Source organism: Perognathus longimembris, chromosome 13, assembly GCF_023159225.1.
Source record: "Perognathus longimembris pacificus isolate PPM17 chromosome 13, ASM2315922v1, whole genome shotgun sequence".
Taxonomy (NCBI): domain Eukaryota; kingdom Metazoa; phylum Chordata; class Mammalia; order Rodentia; family Heteromyidae; genus Perognathus; species Perognathus longimembris.
Window position 1 is genome coordinate 27,296,913 of NC_063173.1, and position 26,423 is coordinate 27,323,335.

At 37.6% G+C, this 26,423-nt stretch overlaps 1 protein-coding gene and 1 pseudogene across 1 annotated transcript in view; one reads left to right on the forward strand and one right to left on the reverse strand.

Annotated features, from left to right (window-relative positions):
- Prmt3 (protein arginine methyltransferase 3) overlaps positions 1–26,423 on the forward strand; it is a 98,225-nt gene that overhangs the window by 26,382 nt on the left and 45,420 nt on the right. The window contains exons 10-11 of the mRNA XM_048359582.1: positions 2,527–2,626; positions 24,403–24,481. Of these exons, the coding sequence (XP_048215539.1) occupies positions 2,527–2,626; positions 24,403–24,481 (179 nt within the window). The remainder of the gene's footprint in view (positions 1–2,526; positions 2,627–24,402; positions 24,482–26,423) is intronic.
- LOC125361872 lies at positions 212–747 on the reverse strand (annotated as a pseudogene).

The following is a 26,423-nucleotide window of genomic DNA, read 5'->3' on the forward strand; positions in this document are numbered from 1 at the left end:
ATGTCTTTGGGTTTCTCGTAAGTGTTCCATTTTCTTATTTGTAGACTATATTTTGAATATGAACTGTATAGGTTTTATGAAATTAAAATGCTTTACTTCCATCTCGCTTGTTTCTTTGTAGCTGTTTTTTTTTAAAAATTGTGGCTAATTTTAATAAGAGGAAACCCCAAACATTTATAATAATAATGGTAACATTCATTTATTTATAATTTTATGCTAAACTTATTCCCATGCCATAAGTTTTCTTCAGCTTCTTCTGAGATACCTTTTTCTTCTGTGCATCTTCCTCTTCTGGTTTAGGAACAATCTGCTCCTATTCAATGAGGATCATCTCAATGTGGCATGTATGGGTTCATGTATGGGTTCATCCTACCATGGGCTCTGTAAGTTCGACGGCGCATCTTGGGTGCTTTGTTCACCTGGATGTGCTCAATGACCAGGGAGTCTACATCTAAATCCTTCAGTTCAGCATTACTCTCTTCATTCGTAAGCATGTGCAGCAGAAATTCAGCTCCCTTTTTGGGCCACCAACCCTGTCCAGCCCCACTGTTTGGCCTGGGCTCACCTGCCATCTCCACCATTGTAATGCCTGAAGGGCACACATTGCTTCTTGGTAGCTTTTCAGATATACATACCCTTGATGGCCTGGGCTGTTTCTCTGGTGTTCTTAAAGTGAACATGAAGATTTGAACTTCTTGACGTGCATGATTTTGTGGGGTTCTCTGGGTTTAGAGAGTAGCAAACCATTTTCATAAGGTCACCTCAGGCTGCTTACAGGAAGTGTAGCTGTTTTTTATGAACTGAAATTCTCATATCTTACTTACCAACGTTCTGCTATTATTCATGGGTTGAGTAAGAAATCACAACCTAAATAAGGTTTGGGAAGGGGTATATTATCATGTAAGCACTTTGTAATTGTGTCTACGAGGCAGCAGTTTGTGTTTATGAGATGAAGTAGTAGTTCTGGCTCACCACTCTCACACATTCTGTTTAGATGACCCAGTTTCCCTGATGCTAAAGACTTAGAACAAAGACAATTCTTTCCTGTCTTCTTGTAGATTATCTTTGTCAAAAACAAATCAACAATATATGTGACTGATAATAACCTTGAAATCAAAACCTGGCAATAGAACAGAAAAAAATCACAGATCACACATGCAAGAATGTAGACATATAAGCAAATTCTAATTAAAATTTTAGGAATCTGGGCTACAGATGCAAGTCAGTAGGAGAGTGTGCTCTTAGCATGCTTGAGACCTTGAGGTTTCTTCCCTAGGTCAAAAAATAGAAAACTACTTTAGGTAATATTATGGAAGGTAAAGTCTTTGCTAGGAAGGCATAGTTAAACATGAGAAAACCAACCAAAAAATCGATTAAAATCATTGTAATATATGTAGAAAAATGATCAAATTCACTGTTCATTCAGGATATTAAAAACTCTTAGCAGCTGGCCTCCAGGCACATGACTTAACTCCAATACTCAGGGAGTGGAAGCAGGAGAATTGAGCTCAAGGCCAACCTGAGCTATAGTGAGTTCAAAGCCAGTCTGAACTATATACTAAGACTCAATCTCAAAAGTCTAAGAAATTAGAAAAGAACCAAAAAGACACAGAGAAAGGAGCAAGAGGAGAAAGGTCATATCAAAGTAGAAAAAAATGATGTTCTAATACAGTACTTATAAAACTAAAACCTATAGCTACCATCAAATTCATCCTCTCTGTTTACATCTAGCATCCTGAAGAACTACTAAATAAAAAAGACAGGAAATAAAAAAGACAGGAAAATAAAATGGGCTCTGTGGAAGGGGGTAGGGTGGAAGAGGGTTGTTAACCCAGGTGGGTGAATGACGTGACTGTGGTTCAACTAGCTCATTGCATGTATGAAAATAAAATAGGAAAATTAAGAAGGAGCAAGAGGTCGATTCAAGTATATTGTACATATGTGTGGAAATGTCACAGTGAAACCTCCCTTGTAAAACCAATGTATGCTAATGAATAATAAATAAGTACAGGGTTAATAATACAGTAGAATGGACAAAAGCAACAAAGGAAATTCAGAAACAAAACTATTCTTATTCAAAATAATATATTTGATCCTCTAACACGGTGTGAACATGAGCACACTGGCCCAGAAAGCTCAAGTGTGGTGAAGAATCAGCAGCTGATGAGCACTAGATATCTAATGGGATTTGGGCATCAAAATAAAGACTCGGGCCTTTAATTCATCCTTTTGTACTCATGCTGATCTGTTTCCACCCCTTCTTTAAAATTTTTCTTTTCAAGACGTAACTTTATTATACACACATTTTCTTGAAAATGTTCAGATTTCTTATAGGCTAACATTTTTATTACTCAGTGTATTGGTATATTAACCAGAAATATTTTAAGGCATTATTATGACAATAATACTCAAGAAATAAGTAAACTTGAAATGTTCTTACTTCACAGGACAATACAAGTAGTTGATAAAAGAATTTAGCTTTCAGATTCTGCTTCACATACTAATACCACTTATTATAATTTTCAGATTAAATAAACTTGAAGATACTATTACACTAATTAAAGGAAAGATTGAAGAAGTTCGTCTTCCTGTAGAAAAAGTGGATGTTATTATATCTGAATGGATGGTAAGTGTTAACAAAAACAAAAAACCTGCTTCTATTGTTAAAATAAAAAGAAAAGCAATGCATATTGTAGCAGTTTTTCTACATTTAATTATGTTTGATAAATGGCAGTGTGATGGCAGCATTTTAAAAATAGCAACAATATTCTATGGTAGTTTATTCTAAAATGACATTAATTTATTGGTTATTCATCTTTTTTTAAAAAGAATGTTATATTTTCACCTTTAAAAATCCTAACAAGGAATTATTTTTCTACTTTGTGAACTTGGAGAGACCTAAATGTTTGCAGGAAAACCTCCAAAGACAATAAGGACATATTAAAACTAATAATGTTTCCAATCTTACTATCAAACTGAATGCCTTTGTGGATCATTAGGCTATATAAACAGTGTCCTTTTTCACATAAAATAGAATGCATTTGGTATTATTAAAATATTAATAGTAAACTATGTTCTTTAGTTTTACAGGTTGCTGTTGTCACCTTGAGTCAAAGCAGAATATTTTATTATTATTATTATATTATTATTATTATTATTCTAACCAATTTTGGGGCTTGAACTCAGGGCCTGAGCACTGTCCCTGGCTTCTTTTTGCTCAAGGCTAGCACTCTTACCACTTGAGCCACAGCACCACTTCTGGCTTTTTCTGTTTATGTGATACTTAGGAATCGAACCCAGGGCTTCATGCGTACTAGGCAAGTACAATACCACTAAGCCATATTCCCAGCCCAAAAAGAATATTTTAAAGCATACATAGATTAGAATTCATGAATGGTATTTATCAATCTGATGTGATTTATTAATAAGATATTTTGATGAAAACATTTCCAGTAGACAAAAATTTCCTAACCGTATACAAAGCTTACATTATTTAAAAATTTCTGTTTGAGTTTTGTTTTACAATTTCCTCTCATTTTTGAATGGAGTAATAATTCTATCTAGTTAGGAATTTTATTTAAAGTTACAAATTCAGTATAGTAGTGTGTATCAGTGTAGAGCCAATGATAGTCATTGTTGTTGACAGTTACTCTTTCATACATGAAAAAAATGCATTGTCTTTCTTGCTTTCATATTCTTCCAATTGTACATATCTGTGAGGTACAATATGATAATTTGGTACATATATACAGTGTGTCACTATCAAGTGAAAGTAATTAGCATTTTCATATCAATTGCTCATAATTTTCTTGTGTTGGGAACCTTGGAATGCCTCTCTTGTATTTCTTGTAGACAATATTGCACATTGTTATGAACTATACCCTATTGAGTTGTAAAACACTAGTGCTTACATTCCTGCTATTCAACTATATTTTTGTATCCTTGTACCAACCTTCCTGTCCCCCTTCTCCCTGCCCTTCCTATCCTCTACTGACCACTATCCTACTTTATTTCCATGAGTCAGCATTTATTTTAGCTTCTATAGATGAGTTAGATGATGCAATGTTTGACCTTCTGTGCCTGGCTTATTTTGCTCATCATAATAGTCTCTGATTCCATCCTATTGTTACAGATGATAGTTGGATTCGTGTGTGTGTCTGTATGTCTGTCTGTCTGTCTGAGTAATAAACTGAGCACTTACAACACATTATTCATCTTGTGATGAATACTTCTTATCTTGGATGTTGTGAATAATGCTATAGTAGAAATGGGGTACAGATGTATCTTTGACAGACTAATTTCATTCCTTTGGGTATATACCTAGTAGTGATATGGCTGGATCATAGTATAGGGAAGCTTTCTTTTATATATAGATATTTGTGTGTGTGTGTGTGTGTGTGTGTGTGTGTGTGTGTGTATTTGTGTAGGTGTTTTTTCTAAGGGCTTGAAGAACTTAGGACCTGAATACAGTCCCTGAGGTTTTTTTGCTCATGGCTAACACTCTACTACTTGAGCCATAGTTCTACTTCTGGCCTTTTTGTGATAAATTGGAGATAAGAAATAGTCTCACAGACTTTTCTTGCCCCTACTAACTTCAAACCAGGATATTCAGATTTCATCCTTGTGAGTTTCTGTGATTATAGGCGCGAGCCACTGGCACCTGGCCTTTTTTATGAGCAGTGGTCATACTGTTTTCTATAATTATTATTGCTTATTTAAATTCTTACAAAAGTATATGTGAATTTTCCTTTGTGATTTTTTTTAATGTTAGAATTGTGTTTAATAATTCTTAGTTCCTGTATCATTCTTATTAAATAGTGGTTTATGTCCACACTTCAATTTTTCTTTTGAATTAAATAAGAAGGTATGAATTTAGTCTTAATAATGAACAAATGCAACATTTATTTATTGTCACTCTCTCCTCTTCTCTCTCACACACATACACACACATTCTCTCTCCCCCCTTCTCTCTCTCTTACACACTCTTTCTTTTTTAGACAGTACTAGGGCTTGAGCGCAGTTTCTTCTGTTCTTGTTTTTTTCTCTCACTGAAAAATTACTCTACCACTTGAGCCATGCCTCCAATTCCAGAGTCTTGTTCATTAATTTGATGTGAGAATCTTTTGAATTTGTCTGTGTGGACTAGCTTCAAACTATGATCCTCCTGGGTAGCTAACATTACAGATAGACCTGAGCCACCTGTTCCTAGCATTATTAGCAGTTTTTTTTAAAAAATAAAAGTGGTTTATATAGAATCTTGTATCTTTGAAAGTATTTATGTGCTTGATTGTTTCTACAGCTTATTACAGATTCAGAAAGCTAGAATGAGCCATCTTTAAGATAAAAGACATGCATTCCCCTTTTAAAAGTATTTCAACAAGAAGGGACAAAATAGGAATATCCACTACTGAGCACCAGTGTGTAATGGGTTTATAAACTAGCATAGCAATGTAGACATCACATATTGCAGAAGGACATCTATTGCCATCTACTGTGGCCCACTAACTATTCCAAGCTTTAATCTGTAGCTGTGATTTCCTAGAAAATAATGTAATTTTAAAATGCAAGATCATTTATGTTAGTAAAGTATCTCTTGCCTTTTTTATTTCAATAAATATTATTTTATGTGATCAGATGTCCTTATTTGTGATTCTCTCCTCTGAGAATATCCTCCTTTGAGGCTTGCCTTTTAGTTGAATGAATTTTCCAGATTTTTTGACATCTGTCCTCCTTTTAATCATCATAAAAGTAATACATTTGTTTTAGGAAAACTTGAAACATATAGAAAATAAATGTTAAAAGTCATGCAAGGTCTGGTATGTGTTCTGCCTGTGAAAACAGGCACATATTTTTCAAGAAAATTGGAATCATACTATGTATTTTTCTGTGATTGTTTTCCCTATATCTCGTGGGGGACATTTTTTGAAAACTCAGTTTTATTGTCAAACTGATGTATATAGGGGTTACAGTTACATACATAAGGTAGTGAGTACATTTTTCATACTTGTTACCCCCTCCCTCATTTTTCTCCCAACTTCCCTTCCCTCTAATCCCCACCCCAATTGTACAGTTAATTTCCAACATATTGTCTTGTATTACTGTTGCATTGGTTTACCCTTTATCTTTTGTCTCACCATTTTGATGTTCCCCTTCCCTTCCCTAATTTAGATAAACATATATACAATACCCAGGGTACCAAAATCAAGTAAAATGGGCTAAATCATAGGGAAGAAAAACGAAAGAGAAAATAAATCATTTTGCATAAGACATTAAAAATACAATAAAACCCTTCTTGATTCCATATCTTGGAGTTTGTTTTGCTTAGCATCATCTTATATGATCATATGTACATAGCTATTGTTTTATTTACTTTTTGTGTTTATGTGGTGCCAAGAAATCAAACCCAGGGCTTCATGCATGCTAGGCAAGCACAGCACCACTAAGCTAAGCTATATATCTTGCCCTAATTTTCCAGATTTAAGCTTTCCTTTTATTTTGCATTTTCATTATTATTCATTTAAATTATTTGTGTATTACAAGTAAAAATTTTGTTTGCTACCCTATAAATAATTTTTAGGGAATATTCTTAATACCTAATGCTTTTTTTTTTTTTTTTTCGGTCAGTCAGGAGGATTTGAACTCTGGGCCTGGGCACTGTCCTTCAGCTCTTCAGCTCAAGGCTAGTACTCTACCACATTGAGCCAAAGTGCCACTTTCAGTTTTCTGGTGATTAATTGAAGATAAGAGTCTCATGGACTTTCCTGCCCAGGGTAGCTTTGAACCATGATCAGATCTCAGCCTCCTGAGTAACTAGGACTACAGGTGTGAGCCACTGGTGCCTGGCTAGTACCTAAGACTTTTAAGTAAAATATAAAATGCACATTTTATAGTACAGTAGTATTTTTCTGGTATATAAATGTTGATATGAGATACTTGTATTTTAACAAAAGAAGTTTGCAGTTCATGTGGGTATTTTTTCATAAACACTGACAGTGAATCAAAGCAAAGCAAACAAAAATGTAAAAGATTAGGCCCTTAGGCATAATTATTCCAGCTTTATAATCTTTATTTTTGTTCTTGTCTGTGCTCTTAAATACTCCCTAGTCTCTCCTTTATTTAACTATAATATTATTTTCAATTGGAATCCAGATCACTTTAAATTGTGAGAGTCAACAAGTTTTTATTTGAGGTAAGCTGGCATAAAGGGAAATGCTATTCCTTTTTTATTTTTAGTGGAAAAAGAAAGGGATTAAGTTTTTGAATTGGGGTATTGCTTATCATGGTGTTAGTAAGTGCTTATAACCCCAACATTTGAAGGCAGAGGCAAGAATATTACAAGTTGAGGACCAGACTGAGCTACCTTTGTGAGATTTTATCTCAAATGATGAAAAATCTAAGAGTTGCCACCTGTGTTGCCAATGCTGAACTTCTGAACGCAGGTAAATCTCCTGCTTTAGTATCCCAAGGGACAGATCTGCAGTTTTTAATACATTTCAGCCTAAGGAATTGAAACATAGTGTACTCATTTCAGTTGCAGAAATTATAGTAACGGGAGAAATGTCCATTCTAGAACTGATGAAATAAGGTCCTGAACAGAGAGGTACTGTGAAGTTAATGTTGTTGTATGAGTAAAAATTTCCATTTTAGAATCAATAAGGTAACTGTTGGTAAATGAAGAGCTATTACTATTAAGGTCTGGGAAGCATTATATAGATACTATATTAATCTGTAGGTTTCAGTGCATCTGAAATAAAAATCTCAGTAGTGTTTGAGTGAAGCTTGAAAAATCAACTCTGAAGTGAAATGAAAGCCAAATGCAGCCTATACAATCTTACAGAACAACGTGGCAGGAGAACTTGGTCTACTGGATAGCACATTATAGTTTAAAACATTCTGTGCTAATGCAAAGATTGACTTAAAAGAAGCCAGAACTGAAGCTCTAGCTCAAGTGGTAGTATACTAGCCTTGAGCAAAATGATGCCCAGGGAAAGTGCCCAGTTCAAGTCCTAAGTTCAAGTCTCAGGACTGGCATAAAAAAAATTACACAATTTTTACTTAAAAGTTTTTGGGTTTATATTTGTCTGTTGAACAGTACTTGTTCAAAAGTAGTTTGGAATTTTACAACACAACCATCAGAAGGAATGGCTGTGTCATTTCTAAAGAAATGGATATAACAGAACAAGTCATGCTGAGGTAAGCCAAGCTCCAAGAGACAAAAGACACATATTCTCTCTGATATGCAGAAATTAGATCTAAAATATACCTTGATATGTTAAATTTTACAGAATTCTAGACATTCACACACAGTGTGAAACACAAAGGTGAATTCCCTATATGCCTCTTATATTTATATAAAGATATATATATACACATATATATGCATATATATAAATAAATGAGTTCCAAAATAGGTAAAGAAAAGATCTTTGTTTAAAAATATTTTTTATCATTTGATAAAATGATTCTATGTTCTTTATGTATGGTATATATCTTCGAGAGGGTGCAAGGAGAAAAGGGTGAAAAAGTGCAGCAGTGGAGCTCACTGGATACTGATGAAAGTGAACTGTACAACACATGGGTAGAGATGGGAAGGAGGACTGGGAGAGAGCAAGGGAAGAGAAGACACTGTATGATAGGAAATGAACTCACTACCTCATGTAATTGCAATTCCTCTGTACATCACCTTTAAAATAGCAATAGGTAATTAAGTTTTGGAAAAAATGGTTAAAGTCAAAAGTAGTTTGTAACCATTAAGTGTTTTAGATTCAGATTTGGGGATGTTTGCATATACATGACCCAAATATAAACACAAGATTCATTTTTCAACAATACTTAAGACTTGCAAATTTACAGACACCAAAAATTCCTCATAGTTTTGGAAGCTGGCAGACCCCAAGCCAATTCATTATCTATAGTAAAAGCCTGGTCTTCACTTCCATGAAGCTGCCCTTTTCCTGAGAGCTCTAAAGGGATGATACCATGTCCTCCAATGCAAAAGGGACAGAAGAAATGAACCCCTCTCCCGAAGGTCCTTCTATCTATAATCCTCCTTAACCCACTCATATACCCACAAGCACTTCACACTCATGACTCAATGATGTTGACAGCTTCTCCTTCTTAATACTGTTACAGTATTGATTTTCAGTATATGAATTTTGGAAGAAACATTTAGATCACAGCTTATTTTGTTATGTGTATTTCTTTTTTTTTGAAGTGGAGCTGTATTATTTATTAATTGAACACAAATTTTTTTGACAAGGTGTTGTGCAAAAAGGGTACAGTTACATAGTAGGGCAATGAGTACATTTCTTGTGATATCTTACGCCCTGTTTTTCTTTCCCTTCTCTAGGTCAGGTAGACATATATACAGTATACAATGTATCAAGAACATACACAGTAGCCAGGTAGCCAAGCCCAAGAAAATTCACCTAGGGCTTTAAATGTAATGTTGATATTAGACAATATGTCGACAGTAGTCTTATATGAACGTACATACATAGCTTTTGAACTATTGTATTCCACTGAGAGGTCAATTTTTGACCTTTATATGTTGAGTAGTTGTTTGGTTTTAGTTACATACTGTTGGGTCGCTGACCGAATCCTGTGGGAAATACCATTTGACAAGCAGTTTTTGGTTTCACAGACCTGGTCTCTACTGTCTGTCTGTCTCCCTTTCTTAACAGTCATATATCAGGGAGATCATGCCCCTTTGTTTTCTGTGTTCTAGGCTTGTCTCGCTCAACATTATTTGTTCAAGTTCTGACCATTTCCCTGAGAATAACAATATTTCACCATTCCTAAAAGCTATGTAGTATTCCATTGTGTATAGGTACCATAGTTTTTGGATCCATTCATCTGTGAAGGGGCATCTGGGTTGATTCCATATTTTGGCTATCGTGAATTGTGCCGCGATAAACATGGAAGTACAAATGTCTTTTTGATATCTTGGGACTTGCTGTTTAGGATAGATGCCTAGGAGTGGTATGGCTGGGTCATAGGGTAGGTCTATATTGAGCTTTTTGAGAAACCTCCATACTTTTCTCCAAAGTGGTTGTACTAATTTGCACTCCCACCAACAATGGAGAAGGGTTCCTCTTTCCCCACACCCCCTCCAGCATTTGTTGTTGCCTGAGTTCAGAGTATAGGCCATAGGCCATTCTAACTGGAGTGAGGTGGTATCTCAGGGTTGTTTTTATTTGCATTTCCTTTACTACCAGGGATGTTGAACATTTCCTCATATGTTTCTTTGCCATTTTTATTTCTTCTCTTGTGAAGTCACTCTTTAGCTCCTTTGCCCATTTCCTAATTGGTTTATTGGGCTTGGAGGGGCTTAGTTTTTTGAGTTCTCTGTAGATGACAGATATTAGGCCTTTGTCTGTTGCTGTGCTGGTAAAGATCCTTTCCCATATGGTTGGCTGTCTTTCTATTTTGGTGGCTATGTCCTTAGCTTTGCAGAAACTTTTTAATTTGTAGTAGTCCCATTTGTCGAGTCTCTCCCCTATTTGTTGTGCCCCTGGGACTCTATTCAGGAAGTTCCTTCCTGTGCCTATAAGTTCTAGTGTCTTTCCTACTCTGTCCTTCAGTAGTTTCAAGGATTCAGGTCTGATATTGAGGTCCTTGATCCATTTTGAGTTGATCTTGGTGCATGGTGATAGGCTTGGGTCTACTTTGAGTTTTCTGCATGTGGCTGCCCAGTTCTCCCAGCACCAGTAGTTGAAGAGGCTATGTTTATTCCATTGTATGTCTTTAGCTCCTTTGTTGAATATCAGCTCACTGTAAGAATGCGGTTTTATTTCTGGATCTTCAATTCTAATCCATTGGTCTTCCGGTCTGTTTTAATACCAATACCATGCTGTTTTTGTTATGATGGCCCTGTAGTAGAGCTTGAAGTCTGGTATTGTGATACCTTCTGCACTGCTTTTTTTTTTTTTGCCTAGAATTGCTTTGGCTATTCTAGGTCTTTTGCTGTTCCATATGAATTTGTGGATTGCTTTCTCTATTTCAGTGAAGAATGTGGCTGAGATTTTGATAGAGATTGCATTGAATTTGTATAACAATTTGGGCAATATGGCCATTTTCACTATATTGATTCTGCCTACCCATGAGCATGGGAGGTCTTTCCATCTCCTTGTGTCTTCTTTGATTTCCCTTATTAGATTTTTATAGTTCTCATTAAATAGGTCCATCACGTCCTTGGTTAGGTTGATCCCTAGGTACTTTGTTATTATTATTATTTTTTGGCTACTGTAAATGGAATTGTTTCCATAATTTCCTTTTCTGTTTGTATATTGCTGGTGCACAGAAAAGCTGCTGACTTTTGTGGATTGATTTTGTATCCTGCTACATTGCCAAAATGGTTTATTAGGTGTAGGTGTTTGGGGACTGAGTTTTTTGGGTCCTTCAGATATAAGATCATGTCGTCTGCGAACAGGGATAACTTGATTTCTTCCTTGCCGATGTGGATCCCATTGATGTCCTCCTCTTGCCTTATTGCTTTGGCTAGGGATTCCAGCACTATGTTGAAAAGGAGTTGGGAAAGTGGGCATCCTTGTCTTGTTCCTGAGTTTAGGGGGAATGATTTAAGTTTCTCTCCATTTAATATGATATTAGCAATTGGTCTATTGTATATGGCTTTTATTGTTTTGAGGAATGTTCCATCTATTCCTGTTCTCTCCAAAGCTTTTATGAGGTGAACACTTTTCCACTAAGCCATATTCCTAGCTCTCAGTCTCCAAAGCTTTTAATAAGTATGGATGTTGTATTTTGTCAAAGGCTTTTTGGGCATCGACTGAGATAACAATGTGATTCTTGATTTTAGTTCTGTTTATGTGGTGAATTACGTTGATTGATTTACAGATGTTGAACCATCCTGTGACTGTGGGATGAAGCCTACTTGGTCATGATGTATAATTTTCTTTATCAGTTTCTGGATCCTGTTAGCTAATATTTTATTGAGGAGCTTTGCGTCTGTGTTCATTAGTGATATTGGTCTGTAGTTCTCTTTTTTTGTTGGGTCTTTGCCTGGTTTGGGAATGAGTATGATATTAGCTTCATAGAATGACTTTCGGGTTTCTCCCTCTGTTTCTATTTCGCCGAAGAGTTTGAGGAGTATTGGTATTAGCTCCTCAATAAAGGTTTTGTAGAATTCGTTGGTGAATCTATCTGGGCCTGGGCTTTTCTTTGTTGGGAGGTTCTTGATTACCCCCTGTATCTCACTGTAAGTTATTGGTTTATTTAGTTGATTTATTTCTTCTTGGTTCAGTTTGGGCAGTTTATACTTCTCTAAGAATTGATCCATTTCTGTAAAATTATTGTTTTTTTACTGAATAGAGGTTCTGGAAATAGCTCCTTATGATTGTTTGAATATCATGTGTACTTGTTGTAATTTTTCCTGTGGAGTCCCTGATTTTACGTTTATGAGTCTCTTCTCTTCTTTTTTTTTTGTAAGTCTTGTGAGGGGTCTGTCAATTTTATTTATTTTCTCAAAGAACCAGCTTTTAGTCTTATTTATTTGTTGAATGGTCTTTCTTTTCAATCAGATTTTTCTCTCCTTTAATCTTTGTGATCTCTCTCCTCCTAGTCATTTTAGATTCGGTCATTTCTTGTTTTTCCAGTTTTAGTTTCATCGTGAGGTTATTCACCCGCTCTGCTTCCATTCTTTTAATGTGAGTGCTGAGGGCAATGATCTTGCCCCTCAGTACTGCCTTAGCTGTGTCCCATAGGTTTCTTTGTGATGTATTTTCATTGTCATTGTGGCTTATGAATTCGTTGATTTCATCTTTAATTTGGTTTGTGGCTGAAGTGTTGGATAACAGTGTGTGTTTAGCCTCCGAGAATGTGTATAGCCTCTGTGGTAACCATTGTTATTGAGGGTTACCTTTAATCCACTGTGGTCCGATATAATACATGGGATGACGTCAATACTTTTGTATTTGCTGAGGTTCTTTGTGTGGGCTATGACATGATCTATTTTGGAGTATGATCCATGGGCTGCTGAGAAGAAGGTGTATTGGGTCTCTGTAGGGTGGAAGATTCTGTATAGATCTGTCAGATCCATTTGGGATATGGTGTTACTTAGGTCCTCAGCTCCCTTGCTGATCCTCTGGGTGTTGGATCTGTCTCTTGGAGAGAGTGGGGTATTAAAGTCTCCCACTATGATTGTGTTTGTGTCTATCTTGTTCTGTAATTCTGTGAGAATTTTCTTGACATATGTCGGGCCTCTTTTGTTCGGTGAGTATACATTTATCACTGTGATGTCTTGATTCTGGATTTTTCCTTGTATTAAAATGTAGTGACCTTCTTTGTCTTTTTGAGTTGATTTAATGAGATGTCCAGCTTGTCTGAGATCAGGATGGCTACTCCTGCCATTTTGGTAGGTGCGTTTGCTTGGAAGATCTTGCTCCATCCTTTCACTTAGAGCCTGTTTTTGTCCCTTGCTGTAAGGTGGGTCTCTTGTAGACAACAGATGGCAACTTTTTGTTTGCAGATCCATTCTTCCAGTTTGCTCCTCTTTATCGGAGAGTTTATACCATTTATATTCAAAGAGATCAAGGATAAGAGTTTTATCCTTCCATTTTCTTGTTTGGCTGTTTTTTTTTTCTTTAGTGAGCTGCTCTTTCTGTTTCTGTTTCTGTCTGTGCGTCCTGTACAATCTCTGTTGAGTGGGATTCCCCTCTTAGAATTCGCTGTAGGGCTGGTTTTTTATTCACATGCTCCTTTAGATCCTCTTTGCTATGGAAAGATCTGGTTTTCCCTTCGAATGTGAACTCCAATTTCACTGGATATTTAATCCTAGGTTGCATATTGTTGGCCTGTAGAACTTGGATGGTGTTCTTCCAGTCACTTCGCGCTTGGTAGGTTTGTGTGGAGAGGTCTGCTGTTATTCAGATCCTCTTCCCATTGTATAAAATGTCTTCGCTTTGGCTGCATTCAGAATTTGCTCTTGATTCTTTTTTTTTTTTTTTTTGCCAGTCCTGGGCCTTGAACTCAGGGCCTGAGCACTGTCCCTGGCTTCTTTTTGCTCAAGGCTAGCACTCTGCCACTTGAGCCACAGCGCCACCTCTGGCCGTTTTCTGTATATGTGGTGCTGGGGAATTGAACCCAGGGCCTCATGTATACGAGGCAAGCTCTGTTGCCACTAGGCCATATCCCTAGCCCTGCTCTTTATTCTTGAGATCTGAAGTGTTGAATATTATGTGCCTTGGGGTGGCTGTTCTGGGGTCTGGCCTGCCAGGTCTCCTATAGTCTTCGGTTACCTAGATGGGTTCCCTTGTGAGATTGGGGAAGTTTTCTGCAATAACTTTATTGAAAATATGATGAAGCCCTCTGCTCTGATATTCGGCTCCTTCTTCTATTCCAATTATGCACAGATTATACCTCTTGTCTTTGTCCACTAGCTTCTGGATTAGTCTGCCCTGGAGCTTTACCGTTTCTTGGAGTGTGGTAATTTTCTGGTCTTATCGGCTGCATCATTGTCCAAGAGAGAGATTCTGGATTCAATATGTTCAATTCTTTGTGCTGTGGATTCAATTGCGGAGTAATGGATGTCACAGAGCTATTTATGGTTGCCAGATCAGCTCTGTTCGTGTAAATTTCTTCCTTTAAAGAGTTGTATTTTAAATCTATTTTTTCATGCATTTCACTTCTCAGGATGTTAAGGTCTTCTTTAACGAAGATTTGCATTGTATCCATTTTTGCTTCCATTCTTTCTTGGCTTCCTGGATGTCCTTCACGACTTCCACTCTAAACTCCTGGAATTCTTTTCTGATTTCGTTTCTGGCACTTTCCATCATTTCTGTTAACATGGCCTCATTTGCTTTTTTATTCTCCATCTCTTCAGTTGTGCTGCTTTTTGGAGCTGGCGAGTTGGCTTGCCTTTTAAGGAACTGTGTTACATTTCTTTGTGATTTGCTCATCTGGAGATCTGTGGGTGGCTTCCCTGGTTTGGTTTTGTGATGGTTCCCGCTGGTCCATCAGTGGGAGACTTGTGCCCTGGTGTCCTGGCTCTGGGTTTGGGTTTGGCTGTTGTACCTTCCTTCCCAATGGGTGAGCGTGACCTTCTTGGTTGTTGCTGAGGTGGTCACTCTCCCTGCTCTTGGGGGCCGGTAGGTTCTGTGTCTTTCTCTGCGGACAGTGTCCTGCCGCTTGGCTGTGCTGACCCTAGCGTGCCCCTATTGGGGGTTTGTTGGTCGCCAATTCAGCGTGACGTGGAGGCTTATCTCTTCTTTGGTTCTTTTTTCCACTCTGTATCTTGGTCAGAAGAGCTCACCTCTCAGGCAGTTTGTCTTCCTGTGTGGACTGCTCCGGGGCTGGTGTTGTTGAGGTGCGGCCCACCCACTTGTGCGAAATGCACCAAACTGAGTGGGCACTGGCTGATGGAGAGCTCTGCGCTCCTGTGTTGGCGTGCCTACCAGAGCGGGCGCTGTTGCTGTGGTCCCGCTCACCTGAGTGTGGTACGCCTACCAGAGTGGGCGCTGTCGCCGGGGGCCCCGCCCACTACAATGGGTGTTGCCACTGTGGCCCAGTCCACCTGAGCAGGGTACGCCTACTACCAGAGCGAGCCCTGGGTTGTTGGGTTGTGCTTGCGCCCTCCGGCGAGTCCACTGTGGGGGGCGGTGTGTGTGGGTCCCAGTGGGATCAACTGTCCGGGCACGGGTTAGCGCCCTCAGACTGCGCCTCTTCTGCGAGGGGGGGGGAAGCGTGATCAGGCCCAGGTGTCCCTGCTGTGCTGGTATTGCCCACCAGTGCCTGTGATTTTGGTTGTAAAAGTCCTCAAGGTCCAGGCACCTCGGGTGGGGCTTGCACTGCTGGCCATCCCCTGGCCCCTGTTGGGAATGGGGCAGGGCTGATTCGGCCAGTTAAGGCTCCTGGGCCGCCTTGGGGCTGCTCCGCCCTTCCCCTGCTAAACTCCTGTGACTTCCCAGCGCCTGATGGGCGCTTCCTGCCTGATTTTTGGGTTCTTTGTTCCCTTGGGGCGGGGAGGGGGAGGGAGGGAGATCTAGCTTTTTTGTAGGGTTTGGGTCTCTGATAGCTGGTCTCCCGTTGGGGGAGGGGGTAGTGGGGGACTCACTGGTCCTGGATTGGGTGTGTGTCCTGTGCTGCCGTTGGTCCTTTGGGTGTGGCAAAAGGTGGTGGTGTTGTCCCTGGCTCTCCCCTTCTGTACCACTGGGTTCCCCAGCCGCTTACATCCGTTCCTGGTGTGGACCCAAACTCTCCGTCGCCGCCGTGTGTCTTGGTCCGCACTCTCCCTAGTGTCCATGGAGTCCCACTGTCTGGACTCTGTGCTCCCGGGAGTCGGTCTGCCGATTGCCGGGTCTCCTTTCCCAGCCTGGCCCTGTTCAGGCCAGGGTCAGCTGGTGGGGGGAGGGTGCCCCGTAGATTCTCTGGCTCCGTGTAGGTTTTTGGCTCTTCTTTTTTGCTCCTTTTTGTTTTCCTGCGTTTCTCCACTGCTTCTGGCTGCTGGTTTTGCTGGGTTCTTGATGGGGTGTTGGGTGCTGGAGTTCCCAGCTTGCTATTCAGTTGGAGCGAGTCGGGGTACCTCCCTACTGTGGCGGCGCCATCTTCCGAATCTCTGTTATGTGTATTTCTTCAGTATAATCATCTTTAATAAAACTGCCCATTCATAATTAAGTTGTGATTGAGAGTATCTGGTTATAGTTAATATTTTTTTTCAACCAGTTTGGGTGATTGGGAGTATTGTTTTGGAAATACACATACGTCTTTTCTTCAACCTTGGGAAACTATCCTTCAGATCTGAAGGAAGATCTACATAGGCTTTTGGAAAGATGTTAAGATGACTCAGTTTTTCCTCTGACAGACTTGGTTATTGAATGGATTGTTGGTCAGTTTGAAATGGGCCTATTTAACTGTCAGTTTTATGTTGATTAAATCAGAGTGCCTTCTAGTGGGAAAAAGACTTTTAACCTAGTAAAAGTTCATGAGAAGAGCATGTACAGGATGTGGGACTCGGGACTCAGTGTTCTCTCCAAGTCTGAAATGCTAAATAATGAAAACTGGGCCTGGTGTGGGGATGGGAGGGAAGGGTAAGATGAGAGAAGAGGAAGTTAGTTATTCACGACAACAGCAAGCACATAGTAGGTGCCTCACCAGCAGTAGTTATTACAGTGGTTTTTCTTTCATGGAAGCTGACAGTCACATAAAATTACATTTAAATAGGAACCACTGTAGTAGACATATCACGTGTAAAATTTAATCATCTTTGATTATGTACTAATATAGAAATGCTAAAAATGTTATCATACACTCAAGATTCCTTCCTAGTTTTCTAGTAAAATCTGTTGCTAGTTCCTAAATATATTCTTCCTGAAAAATTTAATTGATTATAAATATATTTGTGTGTCTTTACCTCTTGGCATACATCATACTCATTTTAACAAATACTGTGTGGCTACTACTGTATGGCTGACACCTTAGATGTAATTCCCACCCATACATTTAGTGCAGAGTAGACATACTCTATGTATTGCTCTTTTCCCTCACTTATAAAATTATAAATACCACTCTAATGGCTGCAATACCTTCATCCCCCAAATTTTGCTTGTTCAATATATTACCATTGTGATTTCTATTTTGATTCATTTATTATTTAGAGGTATATTATTTAATTCCAAGTGTTAGCAAAATTTTTAGATACCTGTCTGCTTGAGTTAATTGTGGTAAGAGAATATCCTATGCTATCATTCCTTTAAACTTTTGTTCACACTTTTTTTTTAATGTACCAGCATATGGTCTGCCATGATGAATGTTCCACGTTGGTTTTAAATGAATATATTGTTAATGCCTAATGGAGTCTAACCTAATTGTCATTTGGATCAAAATTTTGATTGTATAAGTCTTTTAAATTCTTATTTATTTTAAGTGTATTAGTTCTATGATTTTCTGAAAAAGTAACAATGAATTACTATCTATTCATTTCTCTTGTCACTAATGTTAAGTTTTCTTGTAGGTATTTTTGTTTGAATACATGTTAAGTTTATTTTGTCTTCTTGATAGCTTCTTTATCAGTATGAAGTGGTGGTCTTTGTTTCTGAGATAGACATATATATATGTATATATATGTATGTATGTGTGTATGTATAGTATACACACACACACACCCAATCCCTGGCTTCTTTTTGCTCAAGGCTAGCACTCTACCTCTTGAGCCACCGCACCACTTTCGGCTTTTTCTGTTTATGTGGTGCTGAGGAATCGAACCTAGGGCTACAACCGCTAAGCCACATTCCCAGCCATCTGATAATATTTTTGGCCCTTTTGTCTACTTAAAGTCACTGTAGCTTTTCATTGCTTATATTCAAATGTTTTACATTTTCTACCCTTTTCCTTTTTCTTTTTCCAGTACTGGGGATTGAATCCAGGGCATTGTGCTTGTTCGATACAGACTGGGTATCTGAACATCTCCATTCCTTTATGTGTACCTGTGTTTCTATATTCTTAAATATACAGATGGTTTCAAACTTAAGATAGCTCAACTTTAGATCTTTTGGCTTTATAACACTGTAAAAGCCAAAATTAGTTCCTTAGAAACCATATGTCAGTTTTTGCAGTTTATTCTTTCCGTAGGCTAGCGATATGTTGAATGAAAGTTACTGCAGTGAGCTGCAGCTCCCTGTCAGCCATGCCACCACAGGAAAACTGCTGGCTCTCTATACAGTGCACTATGTTGCTGAGCTATGGTGTTGGATAGGTGAGGAATAGTAAAAGTACTGTTTGCTTTACAGTATTTTCTGAGAGACTTAATGGGTATAGTGCCATTGTAATTTGAGGAACATCTGTAATGGATTCTTTAAAAAAAAAACCTCTCTTAATCTCTGTCTATAAACTTGGTGTTTATTTTACAAATCAGTTCTACTTAATTAATCTTGTTAGAATGTAATTATCTGTACTTAATTTTATGAATAAATAATACATAACCATGACATGAAATTTAAAAGATGCCAAGAGTTTATCGTGAAGAATTTATGCCTCCCCCCCTTACCTAGACTCTGATTTCATACTCTCAATTGCTTTTTTTTTGGGGGGGGGGGGGAAGTCCTGGGACTTGAGCCCTGTCCCTAGCTTCTTTCTGCTCAAGGCTAGCACTCTGCCACTTGAACCACTGTGCCACTTCTGTTCGTTTTCTGTATATATGGTGCTGGGGAATTGAACCCAGGGCTTCATGTATACGAGGCAAACACTCTTGTCACTAGGCCATATTCCCAGCCCTGGATTCATACTCTCTACCTCACATGTAAACATTTTTTTCTTTATTATGTGTTGTTCTATACATTGCAAGCCTTTATAAATGGATGAGTTTATCTTTTTGCTTCTACCTATATTGCATATTATATGTACTAGCCAGAAATCCTCCTTTTATAACCTTTGAAGTTGTGAGCTGTGCACTGAAAATAATATAAACTTAAAGATGTAGTGTAACCAGTAGTCATATAATTTAAAAAAGACTTATGTAATTGTCAATTAAATCAAAGCATAGAACAAAGCTATCCATGTATTTCTGTTACAGCTCTCTTCCTCCACAATAGGTAGTCAATTTTCTGACATTTATGGTAATCATTTCCTTGCTTTTCTTTATGGTTTTAACACTTACATTTACATCCCTCAATACTCTCCTGTTTATATTGCCTATTTTTTGACATTTACATAAGTAGAACAAAAGTATATCATTTTGTATTAAAAAGTAGGATTCTGCTTTCTTCCCTCAGTCATATTCATGGCTTTTTAAAAAAAAATTTATTGTCAAACTGATGTACAGAGAGGATACATTTTCATATATTCATGGCTTTGTAAAGATCATTTTTGTTCATTTCTGTAGGTACAGTTTTGTGAATGTCATACAGTATAGGTTTTCATTCTTTTTTTTTTTTTTTTTTTTGGCCAGTCCTGGGCCTTGGACTCAGGGCCTGAGCACTGTCCCTGGCTTCTTCCCGCTCAAGGCTAGCACTCCGCCACTTGAGCCACAGTGCCGCTCCTGGCCGTTTTCTGTATATGTGGTGCTGGGGAATCGAACCTAGGGCCTCGTGTATCCGAGGCAGGCACTCTTGCCACTAGGCTATATCCCCAGCCCCAGGTTTTCATTCTATAGATAATGGACACTGGATCATTCCCAGTTATTATGTCAAATAATACTGCTTTTATATACTTATTAATGCACACAGTCACATTTAAATCTGCATTTCTGGGTGTATAAGTAGGAACAGAGTTGCTTTCTCTCCAGGTATGCGGATCTTCAGTGCTAGTAAATATTGCCAACTTTTCCAATGAGATAATTTTTTTTAACTCATTCATATCTCTCTGGGCTTGACTATCTGGTAGTAATGACATGGTTTCCAGTGTGTTTAAAGTACTAATGAAGTTTAGCTTCTTTATTTGTTGTCTGTATTTTTTCTTTTGTGAAATAAATGTATATAATTCTTTTATCAATATTCTTTTGTATTGGATACTCTTTAGAATGACTAGTGTTCTTTGTTTGAAGATAGAAATATATGTGAGGCCAAACTTTTCAAACTCTGACATATCTTCTGGTACTTTATATATCTTTTGATATGTCTAAGTTTAAGGTTGTAATATGATCAAATTTATTGGTCTTTTGTGCATATCATAGCCAAGAATTCTTCTGGATCAGAAGTAGATTTTATAGGTTTGTGTTATTTGCCATAATTTTCTTTTTTTTTCTTTTTTGCCAGTCCTGGGGCTTGGACTCAGGGCCTGAGCACTGTCCCTGGCTTCTTTTTGCTCAAGGCTAGCACTCTGCCACTTGAGCCACAGTGCCACTTCTGGCCATTTTCTGTATATGTGGTGCTGGGGAATCGAACCCAGGGCCTCATGTATATGCGGTAGGCACTCTTGCCGCTATGCCATATCCCCAGCCCCTCTATTTTGTTTTTAATTCCAGATCACTGCTCGCCACCAATATTTCTCCAAATTCTCTTTGTTTGTAACTTGGCTTTTTTTTTTTTTGCCAGTCAGTGCTTGAACTCAGGGCCTGAGCACTGTCTTTGAGCTTCGTTTGCTCAAGGCTAGCACTCTACCATGTGAGCCACAGTACCACTTCCAGCTTTTTCTGTTTATATGGTCCTGAGGAATTGAACCCAGACTTCATGCATGCTAGGCAAGCACTGTACCACTAAGCCACACTCCCAGCCCCTCGACATTTATTTAATAGCTAAAATTTTGCCTTGGGATAGTTCAATAATCCATTTGTTTGAACTAGAAAACATAAAAAAGATGTACAAATATGAACAGACATTTTAAGAATAAGACTTCCATTTCCAAGAATATGGCTAATATCTAGCTTCTGGTTTAAGTCCATATTTTTCTTTGCAGTACTAATTTTTGAAGATCAATACAGTATTTAATTTGTAAGAGTAAATGTCAATTTTGAAAGAAGCATGGCCCAGGAACATCATAGGAGAAAGTATCAGAAAGTATCATCCTTCCAGATGGCACCCCTACAGGTGAGGCAGCAGCCTGTGAAATTGCAGTCTGAATTACACTATAGATGAGCTGGACATTTGGAGCAAAGCTTTGATAGCAGTAATAAATGACTTGGTTCAGAACCAAGGACAATTCCCAGGAATTAAAAGCTGTTTAGTCACATAGGGAGCCTTTAGTAAAATGAAGTTTAGCAAACTGGAAAGTTAGAGAAAGGACAAGAGTCATTAGCGGTACATATGATTATATATGAATCTCACATCTGCTATATTTTAAACTGGATATGTTAATTTTAATATTATCTGTTAATGCCTTATAGTAGTTCTTCATATATTCTAGTAGATGCATTGATTTTTTCCAGACTGATTATTTTCATAACAGATAGTCATTAAGAGCCAGTTACCAGCTAAGATATCACTGTAATATTTTTAGTTATATACTTGTAAGTTCTAATCTTGTTTGATATTGTCTATGGTTAATTTTTCGTTTTGGAACACTTGAGTCCTAAATTACCAGTGTAGTCTACTTAAGAAGCAACAAAGAATAGTGATTGAGAACCTATCCTGAATCACTTAGACCAGGTTCAAATTCTGTTTCATTTACTCCTTGTTGGGTAAATTATTTTTTGTCTTTGTTTAGCACTTCTAAGCCAAGTTTCCGCATCAGTTAAATGCAAATACCAAAATATGCTTTGAGATCATCCTTCTTGAACAATGCAGTGAATTTTTAACAGTGATCACTGCTATTATTACTTGACAATTTTAATTTTAGGAAGCAAAGTCGCATTTCAAAATAACAAATTTTAATTTGAGCCAGAAATATTTTCAAAAGCATGCACTATTCCCTTTTAATAAATGTAGGCACTTATCACATTGACTCTTCTGCATTTATTCATTCAGAATTGTCTTATTGCATTCTACCTGTATAGCAGGCACATCTCCAGTCTTAGGAATGTAGCTTCAAACAATGTGGGCCAAATCATTACACTTCTGGGAGCTTCTGTTTTTGTAAAGAGGGAAAGTAAACTATTTTAGTTTATAACTGGTATATGAAACAGGCAAAGAATTGGACCTTAATCAAGGAAAAGGGAGAAGAGATTTTATATATTGACAAAATAGAAGTTCCTCATTTGATGGATAACAGTTAACAAGTGTCTGAATACCAAGTGAAATGAATGACCCATAAAACTGGGTCTTTTTGAGTCTTATTTGTGACTTTTTATTTGATTGTTAGGGTTTTGACACAGCCTCACTATGTAGGTAGTCCAGTTGACCTCAAATTCTTTGTCTTGGCTCAAGTAAGAGATCCCAAGTTCTGGGATTATGGGCATGTGATGATCACCATGCTTAGGTCAAATCTTAAATAATATTGCATAGCATTTATGGTTGGTTCATTAAAAGCAATACTGTCTTTGATAATATCTCTTGGCCCACCTATGGCCTTTAGCGGGGGTTGGGGAAAGGGCTCATGAACTTCTCTGCCTGAGCTAGCCTGGAACCCAGATCTTCCTATTGGAGGATTCAAATAGCTAAGGTTACACAAATGCCACATTTTAAAAAATTAATTTTATGGATTATAACTGACATTAATCAGTAAGCAGCTGCCTACTTATAATTGCATGTATATATCTGAATTAATTATTCAGATTGGTTGAAAAAGGTTATTTTGTTGTTGAATTCTACAAAACCCTTTTTCTCTTAGTATGTAGGTCATATTAGTGGGGCACTAACTTTTAAGACTTCAACAAACTACTAAAGTCTTCCATCAAGAAAAAGTTTTCTTCCAATCCTTAAATTTTCTTCTGTGAACATGTCAGCAAATAAGCTTTGCTTGTTAAGATTTTGTTGGTAAACAAAAAAGTTAGTTTGTTGGGAGGAGTAAGTAAGGTAGAGTTACTTACTAGTGGCAATAATTTGGGCGGGTGGAGGTGCAGTATTCAGGACTGAGTTGAGAAATTCACTTGAGCTACAGCCTAGTTCACTAGCCACAGTCTAATCCTGTTTCTTTGTAAGTGATTCATGCATGGGAACTGCATTTTCTATATATTTACTGTTATTTCTTGTCAAGATTTCCATTTGTACAGTGATTGTCCTTTCCCAAAGGAAGATTCATTGCCATATTCTAAAATCTGGATTATAAATCTGCACTGGGATTTTGCATGTTCAATGAACTGTATTTCAATCAATATTAGGTCTACAAGATTTTCATAGATTTTAAGTAAAAAAGAAGTCTGTAGTCAAAAAAGAGGGTAATACTTGATTAAAACAGGTTTAATGGGTCTGTTTGTGGTGTTACTGAAAACTTTAGTATGCTCCTGTATGTTATGAACTTAAGATGGAATACGGCATCTGGTATATTTTGACACTGAGTAAGGATACCCTTCCTTACCCTTGTTTAATCAAAGGGAAAATTACTAGACAGGCAACACTTTGGGAGTTGGTGCTCTAGACAAGGGTTTCTTAACCTTAATCATTAGCATTTTGGGCCAGGTGGTTGGTTGTGGTGGGCTGTTCAGCAGCTCCCATGGCTTACCCAGTGATGTCAGTAGCACCTACCAGCTCCCATGCTCGGTTGTAACAATCAGAAATATCTGCCAACTTTATGACATGTTCCCTCAAAGGTGGGATGTAACTACTGCTATAGACAAATATTGCAACATCACAGAGAGTTTATCAGTTTTCATCTGAAATTTTCCTTGCAGTGTTGCATGTGGAAAGTAGCACCGTGGGTAAGAAGACTGAGCATAACCTATGTCCTGGGTCCACTCTCTACCTTGGCTTGATTTTCTAGTCATTCTTAGATGGAGAATATACTGCAAAAAAGAATTTCTGACTTTGCAGAGATAAAAAACATTTCTTCATTGTTAAAAGAATAGTTTCAAATATTTAAATTGATCTGCTCATAAGAATGTTGTATGTTTTCTAAATCTTTTTTTTTTCTGTTTTTATGCAGGGCTATTTTCTTCTTTTTGAGTCCATGTTAGATTCTGTCCTTTATGCAAAGAACAAATACTTGACAAAAGGAGGATCGGGTGAGTATAAAATTTTAGTTTTATTAATGTAATTTCAGTCTGGCAGAACCAAATGAACCTTTATTTCAAATAAACTATGCATGACCGAGAAAGTTCACCGTAGAGATGAAAGATGCTTCTATTAGAAGAAGCTTTAAGACATTCCTTTACTATATTGTTGAAAGTAGAACATTATGTAAGATGTAGGATGGCAAGTTAATGGTATTTTCAAGAACACTGTTGTAAAGAATTTTATTTTTAAAATCCTTTAATGGAATTTTCAAGAACACTTTTGTGCTAAAGGATTTAAAAATAAAATCATAAGGACTAAGTTTTAGAAGCCTTTTGATATTCAAATCAGAAATCTAAGAGAAATGGCTTTTCATTTTTAATACTCATATCATGTTTTATTTTTCTCCAGTAGCATATTTCATACTAAATTAGACATTATGCACTTTACTGTCAGATTGTCATGACTTCTAAATAAACCGAGCTTCTGGGAGATTTAATGAGACAATTTAAATAGTGATTATTTGGTTTCTAATAAGGTTTAAAGTACCAAACATCCAGTAAATTTAGATGGCCTTTTTTTGTTTTAATGTCTCTTACATTTCTTGAAAACATGGCATTAGCTCCAAGTAAGAGTGTGTTTTACGAGCCTTTTGCTTGAACAAATATCCTCAAGAGCAGAGATTATGTATCATATCATTTCAGGGAGCTCCACAGCTTCTGGAATATAGCTATAGAAGTATATGTGGTTATTGACATCAGTCATTAAAACTGAAGGATGTATATAGCTCAAATGGTAGAGTGCTTGCCTAGCAAGCCTGAGGCTCTGAGTTCATACGCTAGTTTGAAAAAAAATGGTTAAATTGATAGCATATGTCTCTCTTCACTTATTCATACCTTCCTTATCTCAAAGCTTTAGGATCAGCAAATGATTTCCACAATCAGCTCATAATGGATAGAAAGGGGAGAGAGGCTGAAGTAATGACTGAGCACTGGAGTGTAGCTATACCTCCTCCTGCCCATTCATCCTTTTCAAACTTACCTTGGCAGCTGTGGTACAGTTGAAACTCCTAAGTCCAAAATGTACCGTACAAAGAAAATTCTCCATAACAGTAGTTCTTCTTTTGCCAGTCTTGGGGCTTGGGTGAACTTGGGGCCTGAGCAATGTCCCTGGCTTCTTGTTGTTCAAGGCTAGCACTACCTCTTGAGCCACAGCCCCATTTCCGGCTTTTTCTGTTTATGTGGTGCTGAGGAATTGAACCCAGGGCTTTCATGCATGCTAGCAAGCACTCTACCACTAAGCCACATTCCCAGCCCAATAGTTCTTTTTATAATAGCATTTGGATAGATTCCTAATCTCTCCCATGAACCTGACTAGAATTTTTAGGTGTATTTTACTCTACAACAGTTGTAATATTTGGGTGGGGGAAGTAGCAGTACTGGAATTTGACCTCAAGGCTTCACACTTACTAGGCTGGTGGCGCTCTGTCAGGGTAGCAGACTGTTTAATTGCCGAAAAGAGTCTCAAGGACTTTTTCTGTCCATTCTGGCTTTGGACCACAATCTTCAGATCTCAGTCCCCTTAATAGTTGGGATTACAGAAGTGAGCCACTGGTGCCCACCTGATTTTTTTTTAAATTCTCAACAATGGATATGCTTGTGATTTTCCAGTTCTTTGATGCTAGTATAAAAAATACATATAATTTTTTGTTTATTAACCTGTATCTATGACTTCATTAAGTTTATTTGTTCCTTCTAGTAGTTTTATAGATGCCTTAGGGTTGTTCTACCATTACATACTTCACAGTTTTAATTATTTTATGCCTATAATCCTTTAAAGAAGACAGAAAACAGTCTTTTCAGTTATAAATAATTAGAAATGAATAATTTGAACCTTTCCACAAAATATCTACTAACTACAAATAGTGAAGAGTCACTTTCAATGTAGAAGCTG